The 26288-nt window shown below is 47.9% G+C and overlaps 11 protein-coding genes across 11 annotated transcripts; 6 read left to right on the top strand and 5 right to left on the bottom strand.

The window, feature by feature from the left end:
- Window positions 1-61: 61 nt before the first annotated feature.
- On the top strand, window positions 62-1711 carry ergS (the record flags this gene model as incomplete). Its single annotated transcript, XM_057248831.1, has 1 exon — window positions 62-1711. One exon carries the CDS (start codon window positions 62-64, stop codon window positions 1709-1711), a length of 1650 nt encoding a protein of 549 aa, XP_057113263.1.
- A 462-nt stretch (window positions 1712-2173) lies between these two features.
- Window positions 2174-4365, bottom strand: N7479_001133 (PX domain-containing protein YPT35; the record flags this gene model as incomplete). The annotated part of the gene is made up of 6 exons (XM_057248830.1): window positions 2174-2246; window positions 2302-2359; window positions 2428-2522; window positions 2591-2616; window positions 2687-3118; window positions 4291-4365. The coding sequence occupies 6 exons, from the start codon at window positions 4363-4365 to the stop codon at window positions 2174-2176; spliced, it is 759 nt and encodes a 252-aa protein (XP_057113262.1).
- Window positions 4366-4548: 183 nt separating this feature from the next.
- N7479_001132 (uncharacterized protein) lies at window positions 4549-5250 on the top strand (the record flags this gene model as incomplete). The annotated part of the gene is made up of 3 exons (XM_057248829.1): window positions 4549-4639; window positions 4710-4804; window positions 4858-5250. 3 exons carry the CDS (start codon window positions 4549-4551, stop codon window positions 5248-5250), a joined length of 579 nt encoding a protein of 192 aa, XP_057113261.1.
- A 429-nt stretch (window positions 5251-5679) lies between these two features.
- Window positions 5680-6907, bottom strand: N7479_001131 (Short-chain dehydrogenase/reductase SDR; the record flags this gene model as incomplete). Its single annotated transcript, XM_057248828.1, has 5 exons — window positions 5680-5925; window positions 5997-6068; window positions 6141-6238; window positions 6333-6761; window positions 6814-6907. 5 exons carry the CDS (start codon window positions 6905-6907, stop codon window positions 5680-5682), a joined length of 939 nt encoding a protein of 312 aa, XP_057113260.1.
- A 1055-nt stretch (window positions 6908-7962) lies between these two features.
- Window positions 7963-9585, top strand: N7479_001130 (COP9 signalosome complex subunit 1; the record flags this gene model as incomplete). Its single annotated transcript, XM_057248827.1, has 4 exons — window positions 7963-8077; window positions 8157-8201; window positions 8255-8535; window positions 8587-9585. 4 exons carry the CDS (start codon window positions 7963-7965, stop codon window positions 9583-9585), a joined length of 1440 nt encoding a protein of 479 aa, XP_057113259.1.
- Window positions 9586-11528: 1943 nt separating this feature from the next.
- N7479_001129 (class I SAM-dependent methyltransferase) lies at window positions 11529-12710 on the top strand (the record flags this gene model as incomplete). Its single annotated transcript, XM_057248826.1, has 1 exon — window positions 11529-12710. The coding sequence occupies one exon, from the start codon at window positions 11529-11531 to the stop codon at window positions 12708-12710; it is 1182 nt and encodes a 393-aa protein (XP_057113258.1).
- A 658-nt stretch (window positions 12711-13368) lies between these two features.
- On the top strand, window positions 13369-15354 carry N7479_001128 (cytochrome P450; the record flags this gene model as incomplete). Its single annotated transcript, XM_057248825.1, has 5 exons — window positions 13369-13422; window positions 13616-14475; window positions 14568-14844; window positions 14906-15075; window positions 15153-15354. 5 exons carry the CDS (start codon window positions 13369-13371, stop codon window positions 15352-15354), a joined length of 1563 nt encoding a protein of 520 aa, XP_057113257.1.
- Window positions 15355-16699: 1345 nt separating this feature from the next.
- N7479_001127 (uncharacterized protein) lies at window positions 16700-18079 on the bottom strand (the record flags this gene model as incomplete). Its single annotated transcript, XM_057248824.1, has 4 exons — window positions 16700-16757; window positions 16818-17077; window positions 17133-17197; window positions 17254-18079. 4 exons carry the CDS (start codon window positions 18077-18079, stop codon window positions 16700-16702), a joined length of 1209 nt encoding a protein of 402 aa, XP_057113256.1.
- Window positions 18080-19542: 1463 nt separating this feature from the next.
- Window positions 19543-20437, bottom strand: N7479_001126 (putative GPI anchored glycoprotein; the record flags this gene model as incomplete). The annotated part of the gene is made up of 3 exons (XM_057248823.1): window positions 19543-20047; window positions 20101-20231; window positions 20318-20437. 3 exons carry the CDS (start codon window positions 20435-20437, stop codon window positions 19543-19545), a joined length of 756 nt encoding a protein of 251 aa, XP_057113255.1.
- Window positions 20438-21467: 1030 nt separating this feature from the next.
- On the bottom strand, window positions 21468-23207 carry N7479_001125 (putative MFS transporter; the record flags this gene model as incomplete). The annotated part of the gene is made up of 2 exons (XM_057248822.1): window positions 21468-22886; window positions 22956-23207. The coding sequence occupies 2 exons, from the start codon at window positions 23205-23207 to the stop codon at window positions 21468-21470; spliced, it is 1671 nt and encodes a 556-aa protein (XP_057113254.1).
- A 546-nt stretch (window positions 23208-23753) lies between these two features.
- hrdA (E3 ubiquitin-protein ligase HRD1) lies at window positions 23754-26269 on the top strand (the record flags this gene model as incomplete). The annotated part of the gene is made up of 3 exons (XM_057248821.1): window positions 23754-23777; window positions 23839-23943; window positions 24011-26269. The coding sequence occupies 3 exons, from the start codon at window positions 23754-23756 to the stop codon at window positions 26267-26269; spliced, it is 2388 nt and encodes a 795-aa protein (XP_057113253.1).
- Window positions 26270-26288: the final 19 nt, after the last annotated feature.

Below are 26288 nucleotides of genomic sequence, written 5' to 3'. Positions count from 1 at the left end.
CTTGTTTATCATCTATCCTACTTTTTTCATTTACGCCCTAAGTTTCCGACGTCCTCTCATCATGATGACCGCAGCTACGGAATCTCACGAAGCAGCGACCACGTCTAAGAAGAAGCGATCACGTCGTGGACGCAAAGGAAACACGCCGGCACCTGTCGCAGTGAAACCGAAAAAGATCTTGTATGTGGATGAGCTTGGAGATTCTTTGTTCGACCAGCTCTATCAAACCCCCACGCGCGAGGATGGTGATGACAATCTTGGTGCCACGTCAATTTCCCTAATGGATCATTTACGCAACAATATTGCAGCACGTCCCACGGTCTCTTCCTCTTCCAGTTCAGTAAGCTTTCATACGATATCCGATTCCAGCCCGGCAACGAGTGTGAACAGTCAAGAACCATTCCTAGTCACTTGCTCACAAGCACCAATCAAGGTCAATGCCCTACATCCAACCACTGATACCCTTGAAGCGAAAACAGAAGGCCAAGACCAAGATGTGGTATTCAGACTCAATGATTTCAAACCCATGACAGCCATCCAACAGATAGCTACACTACATGGCAGGGTAGCACACATGGGAATCCTCGATCACAGCTACCGATTCTTCGTGAACAAATCAAGAACGGCAGCATTGTCATTTAAGGTCCAGAATGGGGTGGCAGTCATCGGCGGAGATCCACTATGCAACAAAGATGAAATCCCCGACCTCCTATCCGAATTTGCGGCCTACCGACAGCAGCATCACTTGAGCATGGCATTCATGGGCGCCAGCGAGTCCTTCCTCAATGACTACTCCAAACCAAACGACTGGACGACGATTCGCTTCGCTACAGAGCGTGTCCTCAACCCCCAGACAAACGAAGTGATTCTTGAGAACGGCGGAAGACGCATCTTGACCAAGTGCCGTCAGCTCACAAACAAAAACAAAGGCGGTATCACCATGGGCGTGTACGCCCCGGCCGTTCACGGCACAAACGAGCAACTACAATCCAACCTAATCACCATCTACGATGCTTGGCGCGCCGAGCGTAATGCCTCTGCCAGTCCCCAAGCCTTCATAACTGTCTATGATCCCTTTGCTCTCCCCACTCTAATGACATTCATCTACACCTGCACCCCAGATGGTACAGTCAACGGTTTTGCCGCTCTTCGACGCCTCGGCTCCGGTGGCTACCATGTTGACCCTTGCATAGCAGCCCCAGGCAGCGTAAATGGAATCAGCGATCTCCTTCTCATCATGGCAATGGCACTCCTCCGACGCGCTGACATCTCATATCTCGGCCTTGGCGTCGAACCGCTCCAATCGCTCACCCATGAAGATGTCAGTGGAATGCCGTGGCCCTGTAAGAAGGTTACACGCGGCTTGTATGGCCATGCGTTCCATCGTCTGCCCATTGGTGGCAAGAAGGCATACCATGATAAATTCCGTCCGGACCCTGCTCAGGACTCTGATCTTTATCTTGTTTTCCCATCTGGCATCCCCAGTCCCCGACATGTGCTCGCTATGACTCATATGGCGAATATCAGTTTGCGGAAGATGCTCCGGGCGGATGTTGAGGCTTTTGTGTTGACTCGCAAGTTGAAAGCTGGCGGCGAGGTTGTTATGTCGCTTGGTAGTAAGAAGGAGGGTTCTAGTTCTACTGAACAGCCCGCTAAGGGTAAAGGCTTTGACGAGGAGGTTCTTGTATACTATGCCCCTTGTGAAGTTTAAGCATCTTCCTCTTCTTTTGTTGCTATTTCAGCGATACTGGACACTACATCATACTCAAGGCGTTCCGTTCTAGTTTTGCTAGGCCTGGTGTTTTTGCTAGGATCTTTGTACCTTAGTCTAGGCGTCATTGTTCGGTTCTCTTAAAAAAAATCCCTTGTCTGATTACATCTATGTACCATTCTAGTTTCTGTCCATGCATTAAACCGTTCCTCGCATCTGATATATTTATGGTGGGCTGTCATGATTATGTATATGTAGGTTCGGTCTTTTCTATACAGTAGTGTCTCACTTGGTGAATTGGCATAGTTGAAAGAGACGTATCCAATATTAATGGATTTGAGAACTTCATAGTCGAAGTTGTTTTCAATGCCAGTATCAGCTTGAGATATGAATCATCATGTACAATATAATGCAAAAGGTGATTCTCAACGCCCATGACTCAGTGAAGACGAGGTGATTCGATTAACAAATACGACCAAAAAGGAAGTCTTTGACGATAGGAGAGCCTGAGAACTCTGGGTTTAAAAGGACGCAGCTGGAGGGATGTTAGGAATTGCATGGTGACCATGGGAATGCGATGAGATACTGACTTGAGGAAATACTCCAGGCCCACACGCCTTGATTCCAGGAACTTTGGTCGGAATTTATCTGAGATCACGATGGTTATTAGCCAATTAGGTGGTAATATAAGAGGGAAGAGGAGAACAGAAACATACATATAACACTCTTCGGCGGCAATGCAGGCAATGCACTCCTTGCGTGCGGGAAAGAATCAACCAAACGCTGGCGCAGGTCATCGAACTCGGAGTATCTATATCAAATCTCAAGGATCAGCTGAATGTGCTCTCAAACCGGGACAAGGGGAGATAAGCAACGTACCTCATCCGAACAATAATCGGGCCACCCTATACCAGAAAACACCAACATTAGAAAAACCATTGCAGCCACATTCCCTTATCCGAATCCCAAACTTACATCAAGGGTCTGGACTGTACAATTCCAAACAACATAAGACCCCACTCCAGTCATACCCCGCACAACAACATGATCATCAATGGAAACACTACTCGCCCAGAGCCCACGACTCGTCTCCGAGTTTGGGTCGGCAGTATGATCTTCCAGAGTGATGCGAGCAGCGGCACGCAGAGATGACTGCGACGCATGAGAGGGATTGTGCTCGTGTCGGCGCCAGTAGGGGGGCACTACGACGGAGACAGGGCGGGATGTTGCCGAGGCGGAGGATGCGGAGCTCTGCGGCGTGCCATGCTGGCTGTGTGGGTTTGTGCCGAGGGTTGAATTGTCATGGGTGTTATCGGTCTCAGGTCGGAGTGCGGGGTCGGCCTGGATATCTGAGTGTGGGGAGGAGGGGGTGGTGCGGCTTAGATGCCGGTCCGGCCTCCTCGGGTGCTGGCTCCATCCATTAGATGCTGTAAGGGATGACGGTGTTGGCCTGTTTGGGATGGTATTTGCGTTAGCCTTGCTGTTTGAGGTTCAATGCGTTTGGTAGTGGTGTGGCTCGATTTAGGGATGGTCCCGAGGTCTTCCTCCCCTCCCTTGTGCGGGGTGGCAAGTATAAAGTGCCAGGTGGAGGAAAGCGGGCTATTTTGGACTTTGGGGCTGACGCAAGGATGCGCCGGGCTTCGGCGGAGTTGCACAAGCGATCCGAAGTAAGACAAACTAACCTTAGGAACTGTATGCGGTGGCAAGATAGTGAGATTGAAGTGTATATTGCAGATAGTGAGATTAGTGTAGACGAATAAGGAAATTCAATTGGAGCCGATATGAGACAAAGGTGGTCACGGGGTTGGCTTAGCTAAGGGAACAGATTTCACCCTCTACCTGGATAGATCCCGGAGAAATAGCCAATTCCCTTTTAACTGACATTTTTAAATGTATTTGAGATCTGAGATTCGAGAATTTCAAATCTGTCTGCTTCTCAACTTCAACTTGACAATGTCGGAATTTCATCCTACTCAAAGCCTAGCAGCACACTAATCCCAATCTGGTAAGCGTTAATTGATCTAATCTTTAATTCTCTCAACTCAGACTGAGACATGCCACTTCCCTACATGTACTCCGTACGAAGTACTATTTTTGAAAAGCACAGAGATGTCTAGTGGAGACCGGAGATCCGGATGACAGATGTGACACACAGTGAGCTGTCCATCTAGAACAAACGTCCTTATCCGATTCATATCCCCGGATCGACACATCTCAAGGGTAACCCCCTATAGCGGACCCCTCAATAAATCTACGCCTCACTTCCAAAGGAGTCTCACTAATGAACTCACTTGACAGGGAATACCTTGAACTTGCCAAAAAAAAAGCAAAATAAAAGTCATTCGATGCGGTAAAACAGCGAGGGTGGCACTAGTGCGTGCCACCATGCAAACCAATTAGTACATTCTATACATAGGCAGTTTTAGTCTTGTGATTGCTTTTTTTCCCTTTATGAGCTCCCCACTCCTCCCTTGTTGGCTACTTTTTTCTTTCTCTCCTTTACTTACGCCCCTACACCTTGACATCTTCAAAGAACACAGCCACTTGCTATTGGCTTTAGATCATCAACACCTACATACCTCTCCATTCCTCGCCTTGTTCTCGAAAGAGGATCGGAACTCAAGTTCAGTAAGTTCCAAGACATTTCCTTTCATTACACTTTCCCCCTTCATTCTATCTACCCTAGGTAGGTATCACCGGCTCTATATTTGAGCTTTAGGGCGTGTTATCAGATTGTCACTAGCATTCTTGAAGACAAAATGGCTAACCCTAAAATTTAGTAGCTATCTGTTGCTAATTTTTGACCTCCCCAACCATCACCAAGCTCAACCGACACCATGCTGTTCAAGACCATGTTCATTCTCGCCTCGGTTGCCACTCTAGTCAACAGCCAATTCGACCCGACATCAGTTCCCATCGCTACAAGAGGTCAGTCGATATCCTATATACCTTCTCTCTATACATAAATTCTTATACTAACATGTCTTCCTACTATTAGAGGCCTGGTGTGGCTCCCAAACATCTGCATGTCCCCTCCTCTGCCTGCAAATACCAGGGGCCTCGGGCACACCGATATCAAACACCTGCGAAGCCGTAAGCCCTTCATATAACAAGCATTTCTTTAGAGCCAACTAACAAGCCCCTAGGAAACACTACTCTACTACTGTCTATGCAGCAACAATGTCACCCCCAATGCCACCGAATATTCCCAGACAATCCCCTACTACACCTGCACGGAATCCAACAACCAATGCGTCCTCAAATGTAACGGTGATTCCACCTGCCAGAATAACTGCAGAGTCAACAACCCCTGTGGAGCCCAGGATCCCAAGCGTGTCAATGTCACTACTACTACTACCACCACCAAATCTGCTACCCCTGCTGCAACCGAGACCCCTGTCAATACCAATATCAATGGCAATGGAGCTACTGGCGCTACTGGCGCTGCTCCACGCATGGCCTTGGTTGATATGAGCCATGTCTATGGGCTTTGTGTTTTGGTCGGTGGGTTTGTTGCCGGCTTTGCTACTCTCTTGTAGAGTGTAAGCGGTCTATATCTTGATTGGCTCGCCCTCAAGGTTTTGTTTCAAGGGTCCAGGTGGTGATTTGGATAATGAAAATTGGAGTTGCGGTTGTTCCTGCTCGAGATTTTACTAATATGGGCTAGTCTTTGGTTGCTTTTGGATTTGCATTTTCTGGCTGCATTAGCATTGAGCGCTTGTTTTCTTTTTTTCTTTTTTCCCTTTCTTGTTCGTAATTTTATGGAGCAATCTATTACCGGTCGCTCCTTCGTTACATTGTGTTTTAACATTGCCTACATTGGTAATGTGTCTTGTTATGGAACATTATTCAACCCATATTTAATACATATATAGGTCATTTAAATTCTCGAGTTTTGCAAGTATTATATATAAGCGCATGGGATTGAATGATCTACTGGTTTAGTTGAGCTCTAATCCCTTCCAAACTTATATCCTTGCCCGCAACTTCGTGCTGTCCATTCGCTGCCCTTCGTCATCTTGCTCTGCAACCTCCAGGACTGGGAAATTGGCCGGCATAATCCGCCGCGGCGTCGATCCTGGGATCACAGAGTATTTGGAAAAGTCAGTGACTCCACATTTCTCACGGAGGAAGTCCTCATCTGTATCCAGGAGCCCGTTCACTATTTGGTGCGGGGCACGAAGCATGGCCAGCACAGCATCTGAGAATATTGTCTGTTATATCGTATCAGTATTGAACAGACTGGAGAAATTTGATAGCGTGACTTATTCATAAATAGACGTACAGGCTTTCTTAAATCATTTTTGTAGGCTTTGTCCGATCCTTTATTATGCTCTGTGGCTGCTGATTCAATTGACTAGAAAGTAATGCAGTCAGCAATCTCCTCGCAGACTCCAGGACAGGATAAAATCAAATCCAAGGCACATACCGATGCAGGCCAGATACTCGTCACCGCCATTTCATTTCGGCCTTGACGCATAAAGTCCATGGCCAGTCCTTTCACCAAGACACTCATTCCGACTTTGCCTACATATAACATATCACAATATCAAAATCAGCACATATAAAAAACATACTACCAACTCCCTCCAAAATCCACGGATCAAAGAGATAAACTCACCCATCGCATAGGCAGTCTTCCCCCTAAAGAACCTTGAATAAATAGGCGGCGAAACAACAACGATGCGCCCTTTCCATCCACCCTTCTCAAAAAAAGGCAAAGCAGCCTGAACAGTCGCATACAGCCCCTCAGGGTTCACCTGCTGCATAAGCTTAAACCGCTTGAGAGGTGTATTCTCCACAGCCGACCACCAGATCGCGCCGGAATTGTACACAAGTACATCGAGCTTCCCGAAGACCCGCACTGTCTCCTCAACAGCATGCTGGATCTGTGTGGCGTCACGCACGTCAACCGCGACAGTACCCGCGTGCCCGCCCGCTTCGCGGATCTCGCGTTCTACGGTGTTGATGGTGGACTGCGATGAGTTTGGGTCTGGTGGGAATGGAGTCACTGTTGATGCGTCGGATGTTGTTTTTGCCGATAGCATTACTATGCTCGGGGTTAGTACAGATGATATATGTGGGGTTGCATGTGGCTGTACCGGTGTAGCTGTTCTTTGCTAGGTCGATAGCGATCTGGCGCCCGATTCCGCGGGATGCGCCTATTATCAATGCGACTTGCTGTATTTGGGACATTTTGAGGGCTTTGGTGGGATTTGTGGCTTAGTTATGTTGCTAGAAGTTGGGGGGGGTCGATTGACGTCCTGGATTAGGCTCGCTATATATACTTCGGTCTTGGTGGTTACTGAATGCCGAGCTTGGTCGATTATATATATTTTTGTGCAGTCCGCAAACAACAAGAATTATAATCAAAATATTTGGGTCTTGGGCCGTTTTTATATAGCCGATAGGTTGATTTGATGCTTAATTTCCTGATTACTGAAGTTCCGAGGTAACCCAGGTCCACGGGCTTCACCCGATGATCTTTGATGCCTCAGGCACTTGAATTATGTTGGAGCAAGTGGTATTGTAAAATAGGGGGGTCCAATGAATGGGTTTCAACTCTCTGTATTTCTGTATCGGCTTCCGGGTACAATTTATATGAAGCCTCGATTACATAATATTAATTACAAAACATGAAGGATTAATAAATCCTCCGGTATGCCGGGCTTCATGCACCGACAAATTAACATCCAAGCCCATGGATGGATCTATATGTAGTCATCAATAGCTCAATACTTCTATTATATACTTCCCGGTGATTGAAAGACCATCAAATAGCAATATAAAGCAGCCAGGCTGCCCCAGGGACATATGCTGTTATGATTTGAGAGGCAGTTCCAGTGTGCTAGCTCATCCTTAGGCCTTCCGGTTGTTTTCGGACCATGTAAAAGGATGACTAGAACAAAAATCGTAGTTACTCTCAGAAAATTACATTCTCTTTGCCCTATCTCCTTGTATGTAGATTTTTATCTAGTTGCTTCATAGTGCTCATCGGGCAACTTCTGAATGGCGGTGTAGTAGGCGGTCATATTCTGCTGGACAAAACAATTACCATCACAATGATCGACCGACTGACTGTCTCCCACCTCTCATACTCCTTTGCCCTAAACAACATATTGCTCTTAGCGTGCAAATTGGTTGCTCTATTATTCATTACAAAATAAGCTTGTTAGTCAAGCCCCAGTTTCTCAAGATAATTTGCTAGTGCCATTTCTGCCTGCACCGCACAATCTGAACAGCCCGGCAAGATGGATACCACGCTTCCAGATGCCTCTGGTTCGTCTCGTGCAGACATGGATGCTGCTCTGGAAGCTAACACAGCTGTGACTGCCCCACGAGCAGGAGTGCTAGTGAAAGTGGAGGGTATGTTTACCTCCGCGCAGGGCTATCTCCGCGATTATGTCGCTGTGTTCAGATAACGCTGACACGCTTGATTTCGTAGAGGCCCCCAAATTCGACCTTGATACTTACATTGCAAACTACACTGGTGAGTAACCTTCCTTATCTCTAAGCCAGCTTTCTATTCTAATCCATAGCCAGGTCGCACCCGCTACGACCGTCTTTACCTCATAGGCACATGTTCCCCATTGCTCTCGACCGACGCTCTCAAGGCAGCCATAGCCGAAGCTAGATCCAGCAAAGACGTTTCGAGATATGAGAGGGCAGTCCGCGCGCTGGCGGAGGTTGCCCCGAACGACCCTGACGCTTCTCTTGACGCCGCCTGGGTCCAGGAAACCACTCGATACGTACAGACCCAGACTGAGCGATTGGAACACGAGCTGCGGGGATACAAAAACAATTTGATTAAAGAGAGCATCCGGGTAAGGAGTGGAAATATCGTGCTGGGGGATACGTGACGCTGATCTCTATAGATGGGCCATGAGGATTTGGGCAACCATCATTACGAGACTGGTGACCTAGCTGCTGCCTCCAAGGCTTATTCTCGCATGAGAGACTACTGCACCACCCCGAATCACATCACTTCCATGCTCTTCAAGATGGTTAACGTCGCCACTGAACGTGGTGACTGGATGTCTGTACAGTCAAACGTGCACCGACTGCGCAACTCTCAGTCAAAGCCAGATGACGCCGCCAAAAACCTATCTAAAATCACAGCCGCTTCAGCCCTTTCACAGATGCACCAAGGCTCATACCTCGAAGCAGCAAATTCTTTCCTATCCATCCCGCCGGACTTGGGTGACAACTACAATGAAGTCATCACCCCCAATGATGTCGCCGTCTACGGTGGTCTATGTGCTCTCGCCTCTATGGACCGCGACGACCTGCAGAAGAACGTGCTTGACAGCCAGACTTTCCGCAACTTCCTCGAACTCGAGCCTCATATCCGCCGCGCCATCGCTTTCTTTTGCAACTTCAAGTTCCGGCAATGCCTTGACATTCTTGAAGCTTATCGCCCTGACTACCTACTCGACATTCACCTTCAGCGCCATATCCCCCAGTTGTACAAACGCATCCGCACCAAGTCCATCGAGCAGTACATGATTCCTTTCAGCCGTGTCACATTGGATTCCATGGCGAAGATATTTGCCCCAACAATCGTTGGCGGCGAAGCGCACCCCACGGACATTTCCTCGCCGTTTGTGCAAGAGCTGGTCGGCCTTATTCAAGATGGAGTGCTGAACGCTCGTATCGACCTCGAGAAGGGGTTGCTGGTGTCGAATCAGATCGACCTGCGGGCAGAGGTACAGCGTACTACGCTGGAGAGTCTACGCGAATTCAACGAGGAGGCCCATTGGCGGATTCTGCATGCCGCTGTCCTTGAGGCAGGATTAGAGGTCAAGCCCGAAAAAGGAGAAGGTTCTGGACTTGGAAAGGCTGGACGGTTTCCTCGAGGCTCGGGTAGGGATTAATTGATGGAGATAAGACCGGCCCTCCTCGACTCTAGGCGATCCGGGCGCATGAATGATGATGAATGAGATAATACCCCGATGCTTCAGCTGCGATTGCAACTGCAATGCAGATACTGTATGGCTTACAGAAATCAAATTCAACTCTCAGTAACATATTGCTGCACTACATGATCTCCACTTTTGCTCCAATAATAGTAAACTATATAAACAACATAAACTGCATGAAACATCGCACAAAATGTGTGCTCTGGAAGCGGTCACTGGGTAGCTGAATACATATTATTCTCACCTTGTCCGACCCTCGACAGGATATCAATCCCGCTCGATCCAATCCGGTTATTAGTCCTCCGTGCAACATGACCTGGCTAGTGCCACGCTTTGAGAAATGGAAAGAGCACTTATATACCAAGGAGGCATCCCAAAATACTAGGATTTCCATAGTGGTAAAGACATACACAGAGAAGATATTTGAAGATTTAATGATCAACGGGATTAGAGTTCAGCCTCTTGCATAGGTAATCTTAAGGGCAATTTAGCCAAATAAAAATCATAATACCGCCTTGTATACCGCCTTGTAGACCGCCTTGTAGACCGCCTTGTAGACCGCCATAAAATGGCTTTTTGTTTGTATCTTTGGCATCTCTCCAGGGCTGGCCTACAAATAGTCAGATTTCATATGATATCGGTCATCTTCTCTTCGTCTCTCAGTTCATCATTATCCGGGCCAGCTACCATATATAGTCGTCACCATGTATAGTCATTATCAATGAACCCATCTTGACATATTGACTTCCGAGGACGCCTAATGACTTGACCATTCTCAAGCAAAGCAGCAGGCATCCCAGCTTGGACAGAAGCACTATCCAAGTACACTGAAATTTTCAAACCCAATCGTTCAAACCTATAACAGCTTATAACCTACTACTCGTGCTGACAACTTGCTGTTGTTCCCATTGCTTCTGCAAAACTTCCATCACTGTGACCCAAAGTCATGGGCCCTAGTACTGCTGGCACAATAGAAAGATGACCGGAACCAGGAGGCAAGCAACCATCTTTACCAGAGTATGTGCCCGACTTCACGACTCAAAAACGCCAATTGATATCTAATATTCATATAGGCCTGGCTGGGTTGTTGAACGAATGTATGCCACATTATACAGTGCCGTTTCCTGGGATCCCGAGCTAGGACTGTTGCACGGCTCTCATGTCCAGTCAACGAACGTTTCTTGGCACTGCATGTTGGGAGTGTGTGTGCTCTGTGCTACGATTGTACTTGAATTTCCAAATCTCAAGGCCCTGGGTATGTGCCTCTTCCATTGTGATAGAGCGTCAAGATATAAATAGTCATATAGATACCTGTCTAACGCAAAATTTCGTGGTATTCTTATTTTAATGTACATTAGCCTTAATTTCATGCTGGCAAAATGCGCGTTAATACGTCGCAAACCCTGCGGTAGATATTAGAATTGGCCATATACTCCGGCACTTTGCCGTTTTTGATGTTTTTTGTGATACCCCGAGGAAAAATGACTGTTCTATGAGAAGTCAAGTTCTTTTGCTTAAACCAACTTGCTATTTATTCTTTTCTTTTCCCAGTACCTTTCTAGGTAGTTCATTGCTCATTGTGGCCAAAAATTGCTTACTGTATAGGTTAGCTCCCCAGAGCTATCTCTTCTGACATGATTGACTTCATTTGTATTTACCCCATGTGCTTGAATGACCGGCGATGCAACTCCAGAATTGAACTAGGTACCGACCTATTGTCCTCTCACACATACTCAGCCTCGACAGGGAATCCTGATTCTTCGCAAGTCTTGTCGACGCAGTCTGACTCCGTGCCAAATTCCACGAATATGAGCTCAGACATTCCAATCCCAGAGGCTGGGTCAGTGCCTGTCCCTTGTATCCCATTGAAAAGGACATTCGACCAAATGGAGTCCACAATGGAAGAAGCTTCAGAGTTCACTAGGCGATTATCGCCCAATTCTTCAATTCCGGGTCCAATAATTCGTGCCCCTGGGTTGCCGGATATCCCGGAACTCCCATTGCTGGACATTGCGCTTGAAGCTGATAGCAACCAGCAAAAAGAGAGTATTCTCCCATCGCCTGTACTGGCCCCAATTCCAGAGAAAAGCTCCGAAGACAGTGACAGCGAGAACATAAACCCCTTGCTACCTGCATCAAGTACGTCATTCGCTGAAATTGAATTCTTGACTTCAACGAGGGATCTGCCAACGCCGCATTCTTCGCCGGCTCCACTGAAGCCAACAACTATGTCTGCTCCCCAAGTGGGTCACGATAGTTCTAACCTCACTCCATCATCCACACCATCTTTACCCATAAACTCTTTATCACCAGACAGTGATGGTAATGGAGACATATCCTCTGCAGCATCAACAAACAATGATTCAGACTCAGTCTTTGATGATGGACAATCAGAAAATACATCCAGCTACACAGCTTCACTGCTATCCGATGTGAAAAATTACACTTATGAAAATGGAAGACGATATCACTCATACCGCGAAGGCCTCTACGTCCTTCCCAACGACGAACCAGAACAAGATCGACAAGATCTTCTTCATCACGTCCGGAATCTCGTGCTAAATGGCCGGCTGTTTCGAGCCCCATTAGACAATAATATCCAACGTGCTCTCGACATTGGGACCGGCACCGGAATATGGGCCATCGACTTCGCCGACAGCTTTCCCAGTGCCGAGGTAACAGGGACTGACCTAAGTCCCATCCAGCCATCATGGGTCCCACCAAATCTTCGTTTTGTGGTGGATGACGCCGAGTCGCAATGGCTGTACAGCCCAAGCAAGCCCTTTGACTTCATCCATGCCCGGGATCTAGGCGGTGCTATCGCTGACTGGCCGCGGCTGATATGCCAGAGCTACGAGCATTTGCGTCCTGGTGGATGGATTGAGTTGCAGGAGTTTGAGGTTATGCTCAGGTCGGACGATAATTCGATCAGTCTTGCGCCAGCGCTGTGTGAGTTTCTTGATCGACTGACTCAGGCCAGCGAGGCATTCCACCGACCTATGAATATCGCCGAAGGGCACCGGCAGCGGCTGGTTGAGGCTGGTTTTGAAGATGTTCGAGATGAAGTGTACAAGGTGTGACCTTTTATTATCCCACTTCGCATTTTTTTGTTTGCCCCATCATAACTGACTATTATGTCTTAGGTCCCATCGAGTGTTTGGGCTAGGGATCCCGTGCAAAAAGAGATTGGTCGGTACAACCAATGCTCCCTTCTCATGGCGGTTGAATCCTACTCCCTAGCTCTTTTCACTCGAGTACTAGGATGGTCGAATAATGATACTCAGGTTTTCCTGGCGGGGGTGCGCAAAGATCTCAAGAATCCGGCCGTGCATACGTACTGCAAGCTGCATGTCGTCTACGGTCGGAAGCCTCACTTCCAGTCGAATTGGTAATTTGACCAGTGATCGTCCCGAGGATATTCGGAGTTCAAAAGTATATTGTAGATAAATTTGATATGTGGAATGCGGTCATGAGATATCCGTTCGTACTCCTTTCCGCCTCCGATGTGATTCCCCTCATCTATGTGTCTGCCACTAACCGCATCCGATTGGTACAACTCAGCGTTTCTCTGTTCTTTTTACTTTTTATGCTCTCGGTTCAGTGTCCAATCACTTGGAAATCTGGGGAGAAAATATTTACTGTGTTCCCCTCCTTTCCGGGAAAGAACATGACCCCGAACTAAAGATGGCTTTAGGGCAATACATGACCTGGTGGACCTTTTTTGCTTCAAATCTCACAATGTCTTGGGCAACCTCAGGCCCTGGCCTTTGGGCCGCGACTGCAGGAGTCCTGGTAAGTTGCATTGCCCCGTACTCCCAACCCTCGTTTGTTTCATGCACGAAAAGAACCCTACTGTAGAGCTAGTCCGCTCCAGGATATCTCCCCAGGAAACACAGCAGCTCTGAGCGATGCAATCTAATTAGTCCTTGTCCCTCTGACAGGCGATTTCTCGGAATCCGGTGCTAATCAGCCATGCAATCAACAGTTCCTACTCTGGGTCACCTACAGCATCATCTACACTTTTTGCTGGTCCCCTCTGCGCCATTTCCCCGGCCCAAAGCTATGGGCAATATCTCGCATCCCGTCAAATATCTCCGTCCTCAGTGGTTATAACCACCTAGATATCCTGGACCTGCACAAGAAGTACGGCCCCATACTGCGTATTGGACCCAATGAGCTGGCCTTCAGCACAGCACAGGCCTTTCGCGACATATATGGTGCCAGACCTGGCGGTTGCTTCCCTAAGAATCGGAGCAATTATATAGCCCCGGCGAATGGGGTCGATCATTTGGTCTGTGCGATTGATAATGCGACGCATGCAAGACAGAGACGGTTGCTGTCCCATGCCTTCTCTGACAAGGCTTTAAGAGACCAAGAAGGTCTTGTCATAGGCTATGTTGATATCTTGATCACAAAACTGCAGTCTCAAGTTTGGCAGGGGAAGCCCATTGTCGATATCAAAAATTGGATGAACTTCACCACTTTTGATATCACCGGTGACCTGATGTTCGGGGAGTCCTTCGACTGCCTGAAGGACAGCCAGCTTCACCCATGGATTAAGTTGATCTTCAACTCCATGAAGGCCATTGCCTATATTGGAGCTGCGAATCAATTCCCCGTGCTCAAGGGCATCCTGGACTTTCTCATTCCGCGAGAAGTCAAGCGTGTCGGCAAAGAACACTTTCAGCTGAGTGCGCAGAAGGTCGACCGACGCTTGGAATTGACTATGCCCCGTTCGGACTTTATGTCTGCTATTACCCAGCATGGACTTAGCGAGGATAAGGGCCAGTATCGCGACAGCGAGCGTATTATGACTCGGGCTGAAATTCATTCTAATGGGTTCATGTGAGTTCTTTTTGGCTGCTTTCAAATCTTTCTCTCTTATGTTTTGCTTTTCCGAGAAATTGATATATTATGCTAATTCTAATTGATAATAGTCTAATCGTAGCTGGTAGCGAAACATCCGCAACCCTACTATCCGGCTGTATATTCTACCTATGTTCAAGTCCACACGTCATGAGCCGACTCGTCGCCGAGATCCGCTCAACTTTCAAACAGGACAGCGAAATGACCTTCCGCGCCGTCGAAGACCTGAAGTACATGGATGCTGTCATCGAGGAATCGCTGCGTATCTACCCGCCTTTCGTGACGAATCTGTCGCGTGTTGTGCCACGAGGTGGAGCACTTGTGAACGGCCGTTTTGTCCCTGAGAATGTATGATATGCGTTTCGATTTTATCTTTCATGATTTTAACCTGGTTACTAATCCCAACCAGACAACTGTGGCATGTCACCACTACGCCTCCTACCATTCCGAGTCCAACTTCGTCTTCCCGGATAAGTTCATGCCAGAGCGCTGGCTGGGATCAGACCCGGTCTTCAATAATGATAAGAGAGATGTCCTCCAGCCATTCAGCCTTGGTCCACGCGTCTGTCTTGGAAAACAGTATGTGGTTTTCCATTCTCCCTTTTATTTATATTACACCACCGAACTTAATATTGACACATTCTCCCCTCTTATAGTCTAGCAAACTGTGAGATGCGTCTCATCCTATGTAAACTCCTCTACCACTTCGACATAGCATTATGCCCAGAGAGCACCAATTGGGCTGACCAGAAAGCCTATTTCCTTTGGGATAAGCCGGCTCTCATGGTCACGCTGAAAGACCGATTTCCCAACGCGGGTTTGTCGAGTTTTGAGGAGCCCATGGCTCTGTTATCCTGATTATGGGGATGGGTTGGGGTTTGAGGTTTGCAGATGCCTTGCATATGCGGTCGTGTCATACAATAAGTACAGAAGGGGTTTTGCGGAATGAGGTTTATGATATCTACGACTCCCTTTCTTTACCTTCGAGTGTTTTCTTTTCCTGTTCGGAGATTGTAAGCTGATGTCATTCGTATATTGGATTAGATTGCTCTTTTGCATTTTTGGACTTGCGGCGGCGATTGGACTCGGATCTGGAGTTTGCGCTTTGTGTGCATGTTGTCCATTTTTTATTTTTTTATTTGTCTCATTGTAAGAAATTTGCTTTGATTAGAGGCTGTTTCCGTCGCCTGATACTTTCATAATAATAGGCTTGTTTGATTCTTGAATCATGTTGGAGTAATATCTAACTTGAAAATATTGGGTCTAACTAGTTGGATTATTGATAATATTAGTTTTGTTGGAGTCAAAAAAATCAATCCAAAGGCCTTATGTTGGGTTTATTAGACTACCTTTAAGTAATTATTTCGTAGATAATTGGTTTCTTCTGGATTGGAATAAGTTCTCTAACAGAACCCGTGGAGGGAGTCTAAAAAACGCCTTGGAAATACAGACTGTGCTGCTTCTTCACATGTATAAAAGCCAATCGCCTGATCAAGGCATGATTCGATGAGAGTAATCAAGGTCTCCCGGGCCATCTTCTTCGGCCCTGATATAGCAGCACCTTTGCCGGGGTCCCGTGGAATGACTTCATACACTATATCTACTATACGACTTTATAGTTCTATCTAGTTGTTCTGACTGGCTAGACTAGATATTAAAATCGTCATTCAATTCTACATACTCCCACCCGCATCTTTATCTATCCTTTCCCGGGTAATTTTAATAGTTAGTTCCAGGTAGTAGACCTGAGGAGAAGGGACAAGGTAGAGAATGAAGGATATAAATAAATGTGCTACTTGTAAACGTCGATCATCGCATTACCTTATAATACTATGGAATGCTCTTTTTTTGATAACCGTGTCTTTTGTTCCATTGATCCAACATGGCCCGACCGTCACCCAACTATGGCGTTGAGTTGATTATCTAGACATCCTACATATCTGCCGGCTGGACACTTATTCAAGGGTATATTCTGTTCCCTGTTCTAGTTCTGCTTCGATCATGCTAGCTTGCATAAGACGCACACAAGAGCTGCAATTCATTTGCTTTGTGTGAATGCAGCACTGAATCTACATCTGCATTCGCCGATGCTCGTTTCTTCATTGGAAATTTATGTCTATAAAAGTGTCTCCCAAAAAGATTACATTTGGTTCAAGTATGCAGCTAATTTCTTCCTACTCCTCGGCGGATTAAATTCCAAATTCTACCCCATACTCGTTCGTGGATCATCATCTTCCAACCACGAATCTTCTTCTATCTGCCTGGCCAAGACCTCAATTGCACCCATACTCTCTAGTCGCTCTTTATCTCACATTACATACCCCCAGGACCGTAGTCCATTTCCTCCCATAAAATCCCAGAGCGAATCTCCCGTTATATTGTTGTAGGTTCCTCCCCATATGAATGTCCATGCAAACGGAGGATACACACCATCTACTCGATCACCCTGGAATGGCAGTGGATCTCGTCTCTTCTCCTTCAAATCTTGATCTGAAGGTGCGCAGCGACGTCGTTCTTCCTCAGCCCCCATCCCTTTAAGGTCATCTCCAGTAAGCAACCCCGTGTGGAGGCAAAGCTTGGCCTGCATGATTAAGAATAGTCCAGAGTGATCTGTGACACGAGAAGTGATTAGTGACACGAGAAGTGATTATGTGAAGGAGCTCGAGGCCCTGCGTAACCATGCGATTCAGAAGGCCATCTTCTGCGACAGTGTTAGCCCCCAAAAAGGCCAAAAGGAAATATGAATCTGATACTAACCATTGGAATCGAGATCAAATGAGCCTTCTGGATCATCATCCTTTCTTATTGCATCGAACTTGGGGTTTCTTTCATCCACATCCCAGCGAATTTGATCAAAGATCTGCCTGTATATCGTCTCGGAGAAGAGATAGACACAGTGCATTTCTTCAATTTCCCAAGGCTCAAAGTGAGATGCATGTATGGTAAGAAGATCGATGCTGCTGTATCCGGAATAAAATGGCTTATCTATCTCTTGATGTAGTCCGATGCCGAATAAATTGCACCACAGCTGTAAACGATAAAGGGCACGGATTATGCGCGTCTCTTCACTTTGACTCAAAGAGTCAGGAACACCGACCAGGGATGAGCTCGCTTCGTTGGCCACAGTTTTTTTGGCCAGGTTTTCCAGAGCCCACGCACTGTACCGATTGGCTAGAGGCACGACAATCGAGGTGTGAAAGAGCAGGATCCAGATGATATCATCCAGAGGAAGGCTTTCTTCGATAAGAGAGAAGCTAGGCAGATCTTGACGATTTTTGTATGATTCAAGAAGTGGGGTGATAGACTCCCGAGTTCGAGTTTGTGCAAAGCTGGCAGTACTAGATTGACAAACCAGGCTGGCCTCGATGTTAACGCTGCCTAGTAGTTTGTCGACGCATTGACCGAGCAGCCATTGACGGTCCAACAGATATTGCTCATGATAAAGTGGGGATGCATGGACGAGGGCTCTTAATCCATTGAATTCCATCATGGTGAGGAGATGGCGCCGGACCTCTGGAGGGAGGGCTTCCAAGGGGCCGCTGATTGGAGACATTTTGGCCACAGAAATAGCAGGGTCTTGCATCAATATGTGGAAATTTGAGAGTTGAAAGATGTGGAAAGAGAAGATCAGGGGAATGGAGTTCAAGGGTGAGGTTCTCTTATCCCTAGGAAGGGAGTGGACTCGCTAGTTGGCGAGGAGGAGATAGAAGCGGGGACGCATAGCCCTTCTCGCCAGTCCATAAGATAGAGATAGAGGAGCTGGACTTAGAGGAGTTCCGGAGAGATCCCGCCGGAGCTCCAATAGAATAGAGGGAGGCTGGTCTTACGCTAAGAGAAGATCCACTAGGTACTGGCTATTCTAGCTAAGCTATACCCGGAGTTAGTGTCTAGTTAGGGGGAAGGAGGAAGTGATTACCCGGTAGGGCTGCCGGATACCGAAATATATCTTTAAATATCAAACGTATTAAGTAAACGGGCGAATATAACTAACTAGTTAGTTAACAGTAGTTACATATTAATTCGGGGGCTAACCCCAGCCTCGGGCCCTGGAGCCTTAAACGCGTTTAGTAAGCACTTGACATGGCCCCGGGATGGATGGATGGATGCTGAAGTAGCAATCTATGTACCGACTTTGTACTACTGGTGGTACCTGCAGTATGATACAAGCCGAGGCGATTAGCTGATTTTAATGTGTAGCTAAATTGCTCTACTCGGCTGTACGAGTTTAATGCAAATATTTGATTTTAAGTACCTTTTCTATGGAATATACATACAAAAGGTACTATTTGAAGCCAACATTATCTCGGCCACATCATTATTTTTGTATCAAATAGACATAGTGTGAAATCAATTTAGTCTAAATTATATAGTAATATTAAGATTAAGAAAAAAATAAATAGAAGGATGTCTCACAGGGTACAAAAGCTTCGCAACTTTTTAACCCTGGAAGGTACAAGGTAGCAAGATATGTGTAGTTAGCTAGTTTCCCAATATGGAGTACATTGGCCCAACTGCACGCTGAACGTCCTATTATCAGTGACAGCTTGAGCCTTCTGAGATGATCTTCGATTCGACACGTCCTTGCATTTGGTGGCATATTCAAGTAGAAGCCAGGGATCGTGCTCAGTGAAGTACTCCAATGCACATCCAAAAATGAGAAAGATTGAGGCGCATATGGATATTTTGAAAGAGTGGATACAATGTACAGGGTCACACCTAGTTTGGGGTGTGAAATAGACAACAAACAAATGACAACAAAGAGGCAAAACTCAAAAATTAAAGCTCGAGAAAAGGTAGTATATTCAGTAGCTGAAGATACATGTATAGAATAGACGCTAGACGCTAGATCGTAGTCTGTCGTGGAGAAAGGTATCAAATCATTAAAGAAGAATAGATGGACACATATATGAAAATACATGAATACATCCATAAGAAGCAACGTCAGCAACCCCGGAATTAATAAATTGACAAGCACAAAGCTCATCATTCCCACAAGCAGAAAGCCGTGTAAGAAAAAAAAAAACGTATACAGATCACTCATCAGGCTTACGCGAAAGCGCAGGCAAGAGCCAAGAAAGCACCACCAACAGTCCAGATGCTGCCTGTCAGCTGGCCGGCGGCGTTGAAGGGAGTCGAGGAAGCGGAAGCGGAAGCCGCAGGGCCACCAGTTCCGATGATAGCAGTGCTGGTGGTCGCGGCGACCAGAGGAGTGGAGAAGGCAATAGTGGCGGACGAAATGTGAGACGAGGAGGACTTCTTGGGGACCGAGGCGACGAGGGTTGTAGATGTGATGGCCGGGGTGGAGGTGGAGGTCACCTCGGTGGTGCTCGGCGCCTCAGTCGTGCTGGTGCTGGTGCTGGTGCTGGTACTGGTACTGGTGCTAGTAGGGGTTGGGGTGGGGGTCGACGTCGGAGTCGGGGTTGTGGAGATAGTCACGGGCATCCAATTCAGATCATCTGGGCCCAGGGTACCAGACGGGTGCGCAGTGCCGGCAGAGGCCTCGCAGGAGGCGTAAGTGGTGCCGGCAATGTTGCAGGAAACGGTTCCAATACTGTTTGATATCAGAATGCGGTTCGCAAGAGGACAGTCAGTGCTAGTACTTACGTTCCCTGGAGGTTGATGTTCTGCAACTGCATGGAGGTCGGCGCGGCAATTGCGGTCATTCCATCGCCGACAATACCACAGGCATCGGCTGTCTTGGGGCAGGTGATACGGTAGGTAGTCGCATCGCCATTCTGTGGATTATTAGTCAAAAGTGCTTGGATAGGAGAGCGCGTTGGCGAAAGAGCGCATTGATCGCGCAACTGAATCTGGTACGTACGGATTCGATAACGCTAGCCTGGAGATCCTGACCCGCAAAGCCGGGCAGGAGGAGGGTCGCGGAGTTACCAGCAGCGACGGCGGTAGCGCCAGTCAACAGAGCGATGGTGTAGAAACGCATGTTGAAAGCAGATGGTTGGCCGGTATTTATATTGAAAAATTGGTGATAATCAAGATGTTGGATTTGCACAAAGAATGAGAGTACACAGTAAAGTAGAATCAACAATAGCTCAAAACGAAGGACTGGATTTAACGAAAGACTGTCGAATAAAAGAGTGACGGACTGAGCCTGAAGATGTGAAAGGAAGAAGAAGTACCAGAGGGAGATGGGGGTTAGGCGCGCACATTATGGCATAGCGTTGTGCCAAGAAGTAGCATAGGATTGGCCCATATAGCGGATCTGCCCAAGAACAGGGCCCCAGGGGTTCGAGGATTAGAAAAGGGGGCATTTACCATTTCCAAGTCCACAAGTGTCCCCCGTGGACTCTCCAATGGACATTTTAGGGGCATTTTAGTGGAAGTTAACGCAAAAGTGGAACTAGGCTGATTTAGGATTAGGGGCCGAATCGACCCTTGGGACGTGTACCTGTTTGGGAAGGTAGTTTGATGCTCCTTTTTATATTAAAAAAAGAACAGACTATAAGACTACACTATACAAAGAAGTGAGGTGAGACAGTATAAGTAGCGAAATTGTAAATCATATTGGCATTTTTATATGTTGAAATCGTTCATATGTAGTATATATAATGGTCAATTTCTTCTTTTGTCGCTGTAATTTCCCCAGGTCAGCCACCGACCCCTGCCCAGAAAACTAGCGCCCACGAGTTACCGTGCACGATGCAAATTACCGGTGAAAGAGCCCGTGCCTGAAAGCGCAATGCCGTGTTAATTGATCTTATGAACCATTTTCTTTCAAATAGTTTGATTTGTTTTTTTTTACCCGCTTTCACTTGTCAAACCACGTATACGGAGTTACAGAGTACAGAGTATTTGAAATTGCAATGGACCCGTTAGCCGAGCAATGCCGGTGATTTAATGAGTTTTTTTTTTTTCTTCCCACCTCATACTGAGAATAAAATTATATTCGCAATCCGACAAGATCATACACCATAACAAACTTATAACTGAAATTAAACCCAAAATTGACCACCCTAAGTCCTTCTGGTCGAGGATCTAAAGTGGCTGAGGCCCCCACACACAATTCCCATGATAAGCAACACACCATTAAAGCCCGCCATGATATAGAATGGTGTGCCCGATGACAGGACATCAAATAGCAGTCCGCCCACTTTAGTCAACAGCAGGATACCAGCCCCACCATATAGTGAATAGACTCCGGCGATGGAGCCTTTGAGGTGAGACAGATGCTCCAATCTCTGGTTGGCTGATCCAGCAAGAAGAGACTGGCTCTCGTCGGGTTCTGCGTCATTCTCATCCCCACGAACACGTCGCTCCTCATATATTTTTCTTAATGTTTCATTGTCGATGCTGACTCGCAAGATGCCGTTGCTCAGCACAGCCAAGCTGCAGACAATTGCCCCGATCTGACTGGTTCCAAGCAGAGCCATCACAACAAATACTGCCGGGTTGCCGTCAGGCTTCTCGAATAAAGGATTCGGAAGCGTGGCGAAGATAATATAGCCGATGATTCCCACCAATGCTGCGAAAAGAAGTGGGAAATTGTACCGTCGTGATTTGTCTGTCAAGTACCCAAATGCTGGAGCTGCAATCAGTGCCACCAATTGGGACACCCCGGTCAGTATAGATGCGATGATGTATGCACGGGGGCAGGATTTCTTAATATCCCCCAATCCCGACCCAGGCACCGGTTCATGTTCCTCATCGCAGAGGCCCGAAGCCCGATAGTAGTGATTGACGGCGAGAGGAATGAACAATGAGATCCCCACAGAAGAGGCTCGGGCCACGAAGCCTCCGACATAGCCCAGTCCAATGCTACGGTTTTGGAATCCCAGTGTAAGCGCAGTTGTTAACTGCTTCCAGTATGACAATCTTGGGCCATGGATAGATAGATCATCATCGTCATCGCCTTCGTCACGTGTTTTCCACAGTGCACTCCAGTTTTTGCACTTTTCTCCGGGGAGATCACGGAGACCAATGAAGCATACAAGGCTAATAACAAGGGATATGGCAGCAACCAGATAATAGCTGCGTTGGATCGCCTGCGATGGAGATAATCCCATCTTCTCAAACCGGGCTGCAAGCGGTAGGAAAACAACTAGTGCCACGAGCGCACCACAGCCAGCGCACATGCCAACAAACCCAGAGAGTCGCGCAGACGGCGAAGCGCCGGAGGCACCGACACCTATGGAATGACCATTTCTAACACGCTCCGGTGTGATGGTCAACTCTGAAGACACAGACGCGCGATATGCCTTGGCATTAAAGACTGTGCCAGTGACAGTTGGCAAAACCGCGGTGACCATGGTCGACACTGCTGAGCCGCCGATGCTGAAAAGAAGCCTTCCGAAGAGAAGCTGAGGGTAGATATTCGTGGCTTGAACAAAAACGACTAGCGCGAGTGCTACAATAGCATAGCCTGCAGTACATACCTATATGATAATGTCAATATCGTTGAATGTTATTGTTATTGGCCTGATATGGGCTAGTAGCAAGCTTACATGGCGGACTCCGATTCGGTCCGAGAGAACACCCCAAAGTGGGCAGGCAACCAGGGCAAGGAGTTCATCCGCGAATCCCAGAGTTCCCACTGCATCTCCCACTCCATCCTGGAGTCCAATTAAATCGGTTACCACGAAGGAGATAGATGAATTGATGTAGACTAGGAAGGCGATAGAGAAGGGGCACACCGCCAAGAGGTATGTTAGTGTTTGGCTGCGCGAAGCAGTAAACAATGCCGGTGATGAAGCCATCACCGGATATGATTCATTTCTTTTGAGTTTCAAGGATGAGAAAAGGATAAAGATAAGGCAATCTCCCTCTGCTCGATGTGAATTGGTGAGAACCTAATGATCTCTGGACGGTGTCACAATGGTTGCTTCTTCCAAAGGCGGGCAATGTGGGACGTCACATGACAGAGATGATCAGATAAACACCGAAGATCGACGGATATGTGTTGACGTTGAAAGTAGGTCTAAGGGGTTTTGAATCAACAAGACTATACTAGAATATACACAATTCACAAATAATATACCTTACTATACTAAAATCGAAGATCGCCTCACATCAAGAACATAGGCTGGTATAGATCCGGCGGTGGCGGCACGTGCGAGCCGCTGACGTAAGATGCGGAGAGGCGTCTACGGGATATTCTGGAAAGCTGTCCAGATCAAGCTACTTACTCCTAAGTAAACGGCATTCATTTCGTTTCTTCGCCAAATGCTACCTTGAGACGCCTGCCTTTTTTTTGTTCTTCCTTCGGTCCATGACCTTCGGCTTGTCCGATCCAGTCAATAGCCATGAGACTGGCCGCGTATGCTGGGGTAAGTAGTACCACAGTGGATGGGGAGACACCCGCTAACCTTGGAAACCCCCCGTTTGCAGGCCTCAGTGGTCCTAGCCACTGGTGTGTTTCTGAAAGCTCTTCATCAGAGGTCCAATTTCTATTCGGCATGCGTTTATCTCTCTCAGAGTAGTGCGAATCTTATGGTGAGTTGTCCAGTTTTGGTTATGGCGCTCGGTGATCATAGTCCCTAACTAATCATTCCATCTCCAGATCCTCACGAATTTATGTCTTCTCGTCACCGGTTTCGTACTATTCTGGCTCCAGCGACTTCTCTACGGACCCTTGCGACCAATCGAGACCGAGCAACTATACGAGCGGGCCTGGTTCGCCGTCACAGAGACATGTCTGGCCATGACCATCTTCCGAGGCGAACTTGGAGGCTGGTTTTTGGTAATGTTCATTTCGCTGCTGGTCGGCAAGGTTTGGGGCTGGATTGGCGAAGGCCGCGTCGAGTTCCTAGAGCAGCAGCCGCCAGCTAATCCTCGGTTGTTCCATATTCGCCTCGCGCTGTCTCTCGTGCTGACAGTGCTGTTCAACTCCTTCATGTTGCGGTACTGTGTGCAAACCGTAATTACGCAGGCACGGCCGGATATGATGGTGATGTTTGGATTCGAATTCGCCATTTTGGCGATCCTCTCGACTTCTACCCTCCTGCGATATGGTATCGCGTTGACCGAGATCTCCATAACCCACCAGCAAATAAAGGCCAAGATGCAGGAACGTCGGGACGAGATACGTGTTGCGCGTGTCGAGGCCATTCGAGAACATGCCCGCGCCGGAGCTACCTCCCCTCCTGACAATCTGCCCGACGAAAACGATATCGATGAGATGGAGATTGACGTCCCCGGGTGGGAGGAGAAGGGTCGTTGGGTCTTCTACCTGGACCTTTTGACCGATTTGTTGAAACTCGTGATTTATTTGAGCTTCTTCGGTATCCTTCTCACTTTCTATGGCCTTCCCATCCACATTCTGCGGGACGTTGTTGTGACCATCCGCTCGTTCGCCCGTCGCATTATGGACTTCATGCGTTACCGAAATGCGACAAGGGATATGCACCAAAGGTATCCGGATGCGACGCGAGAAGAAGTCTCCCGGGAAGATGTGTGTATCATCTGTCGTGAGGAGATGATTCCAGTTCAGCCAATGGAACCGCAACCGGCCGCTAATGCTACTGGAGAGCCTGCACAACAGCCGGCCGCTGGAAGACAGCGGGTTCCTGACCGCCTGCGTCCAAAGAAGCTCCCATGTGGCCATATCTTGCACTTTTCGTGCCTCCGAAGCTGGCTTGAGAGGCAACAAAACTGCCCTACATGCCGACGTCCTGTCATAGCGCCCACTCGAACTCGAGGAGCTGCCGGGGTTGGAGCTGACAACGCACGCGGAGGTCAGAATGGTGGCATCCAGCCAGGTCAACAAGGTCCAGATGCACAACCACGTGCTCGAGTCTATCAGTTTGGGCCCTTCCGTGTCGGCTTTGGAGCTGTTCGTGGAGATTTGTTCAACAATCTTCATCCACAGGGTGACCAACGTAACGTACCACAGCCTGGGGCAAACCCACCTGTGAATGTGCCTGGAGGACAAATTGGCTTTGGATTTGGGTTCGGACGCCGTCCCCAAGCCCCCACCCCTGCTCCTGCCCCACAAGCTGCGCCCCCGGGGGGATCTATCACTGCTGAAATCAACGACCAATTACTGCACATTGAGCAACGGCTCAATCAAGAGATCGCCACTCTTCGAGCTGCTACAGAGCATCTAAATCGTGTTCGCCAGCTTCGGGTGGAATTGGAGCGGCTGCTTGCTCAAGCAAGGGCTGCAAACCAAGAAGCTGCGGGCCAACAAGGTGGCGTTCAACCAGGCCCGCCTCCCAACGTGCTCCCAGGATCTGCGGTCTTCGCAGCTGGTCACCGGTATGGCGCAAACTCGGGCACTGATGTTTTAAACTCTGGAGATCCTCGTCTACCTGAGGGGCTCACTCTTCCCCCTGGTTGGACCCTCCTCCCTCTTCAGCGCGTAGACAATGGTGCCAACGGTATGGCACAAACAGTACAGCGCACGCCTACCACTACAGTGACATCACCAGCTGCGCCAGCCGTGGCTAGTGCTGTAAATTTCCAGTCCCCCTCATTCCCCGTGCCTGTTCAGGATCAAACGAGCGGGAACGTCGGGGTAAATGCACATGGCACCACCGATGCTGAAACCTCTCCTGTAAATGGAGCCTCTAGTCCACCGGTATTGCCCACCATCCCTTCGGCAGATCATCGTGCAGAATCCCCGTCTCAAGAATGGACCGACGTTGCTCCTGGAGAGTCTTTTGAGACCAGGCCAGCTGCCTCCATTCCTACTACATGGGGTAGCAATCGAGAATCTGCAAATAATGCCTCTGGCCAAGCTGAGACTCACCCTGAATCCACATCTGACGGCAAAGGCCGGACCGCATCAGTTGAAGAACCCCCCGATGAAGAAACTTGATCATGGGATCCTCTTTTGA

Source organism: Penicillium vulpinum (genome assembly GCF_028829585.1).
Source record: "Penicillium vulpinum strain IBT 29486 chromosome Unknown utg000001l_segment0_segment0, whole genome shotgun sequence".
NCBI lineage: Eukaryota > Fungi > Ascomycota > Eurotiomycetes > Eurotiales > Aspergillaceae > Penicillium > Penicillium vulpinum.
The sequence above is the reverse complement of the archived record's forward strand: the minus strand, read 5'-3'. Positions and strand labels throughout refer to the sequence as shown.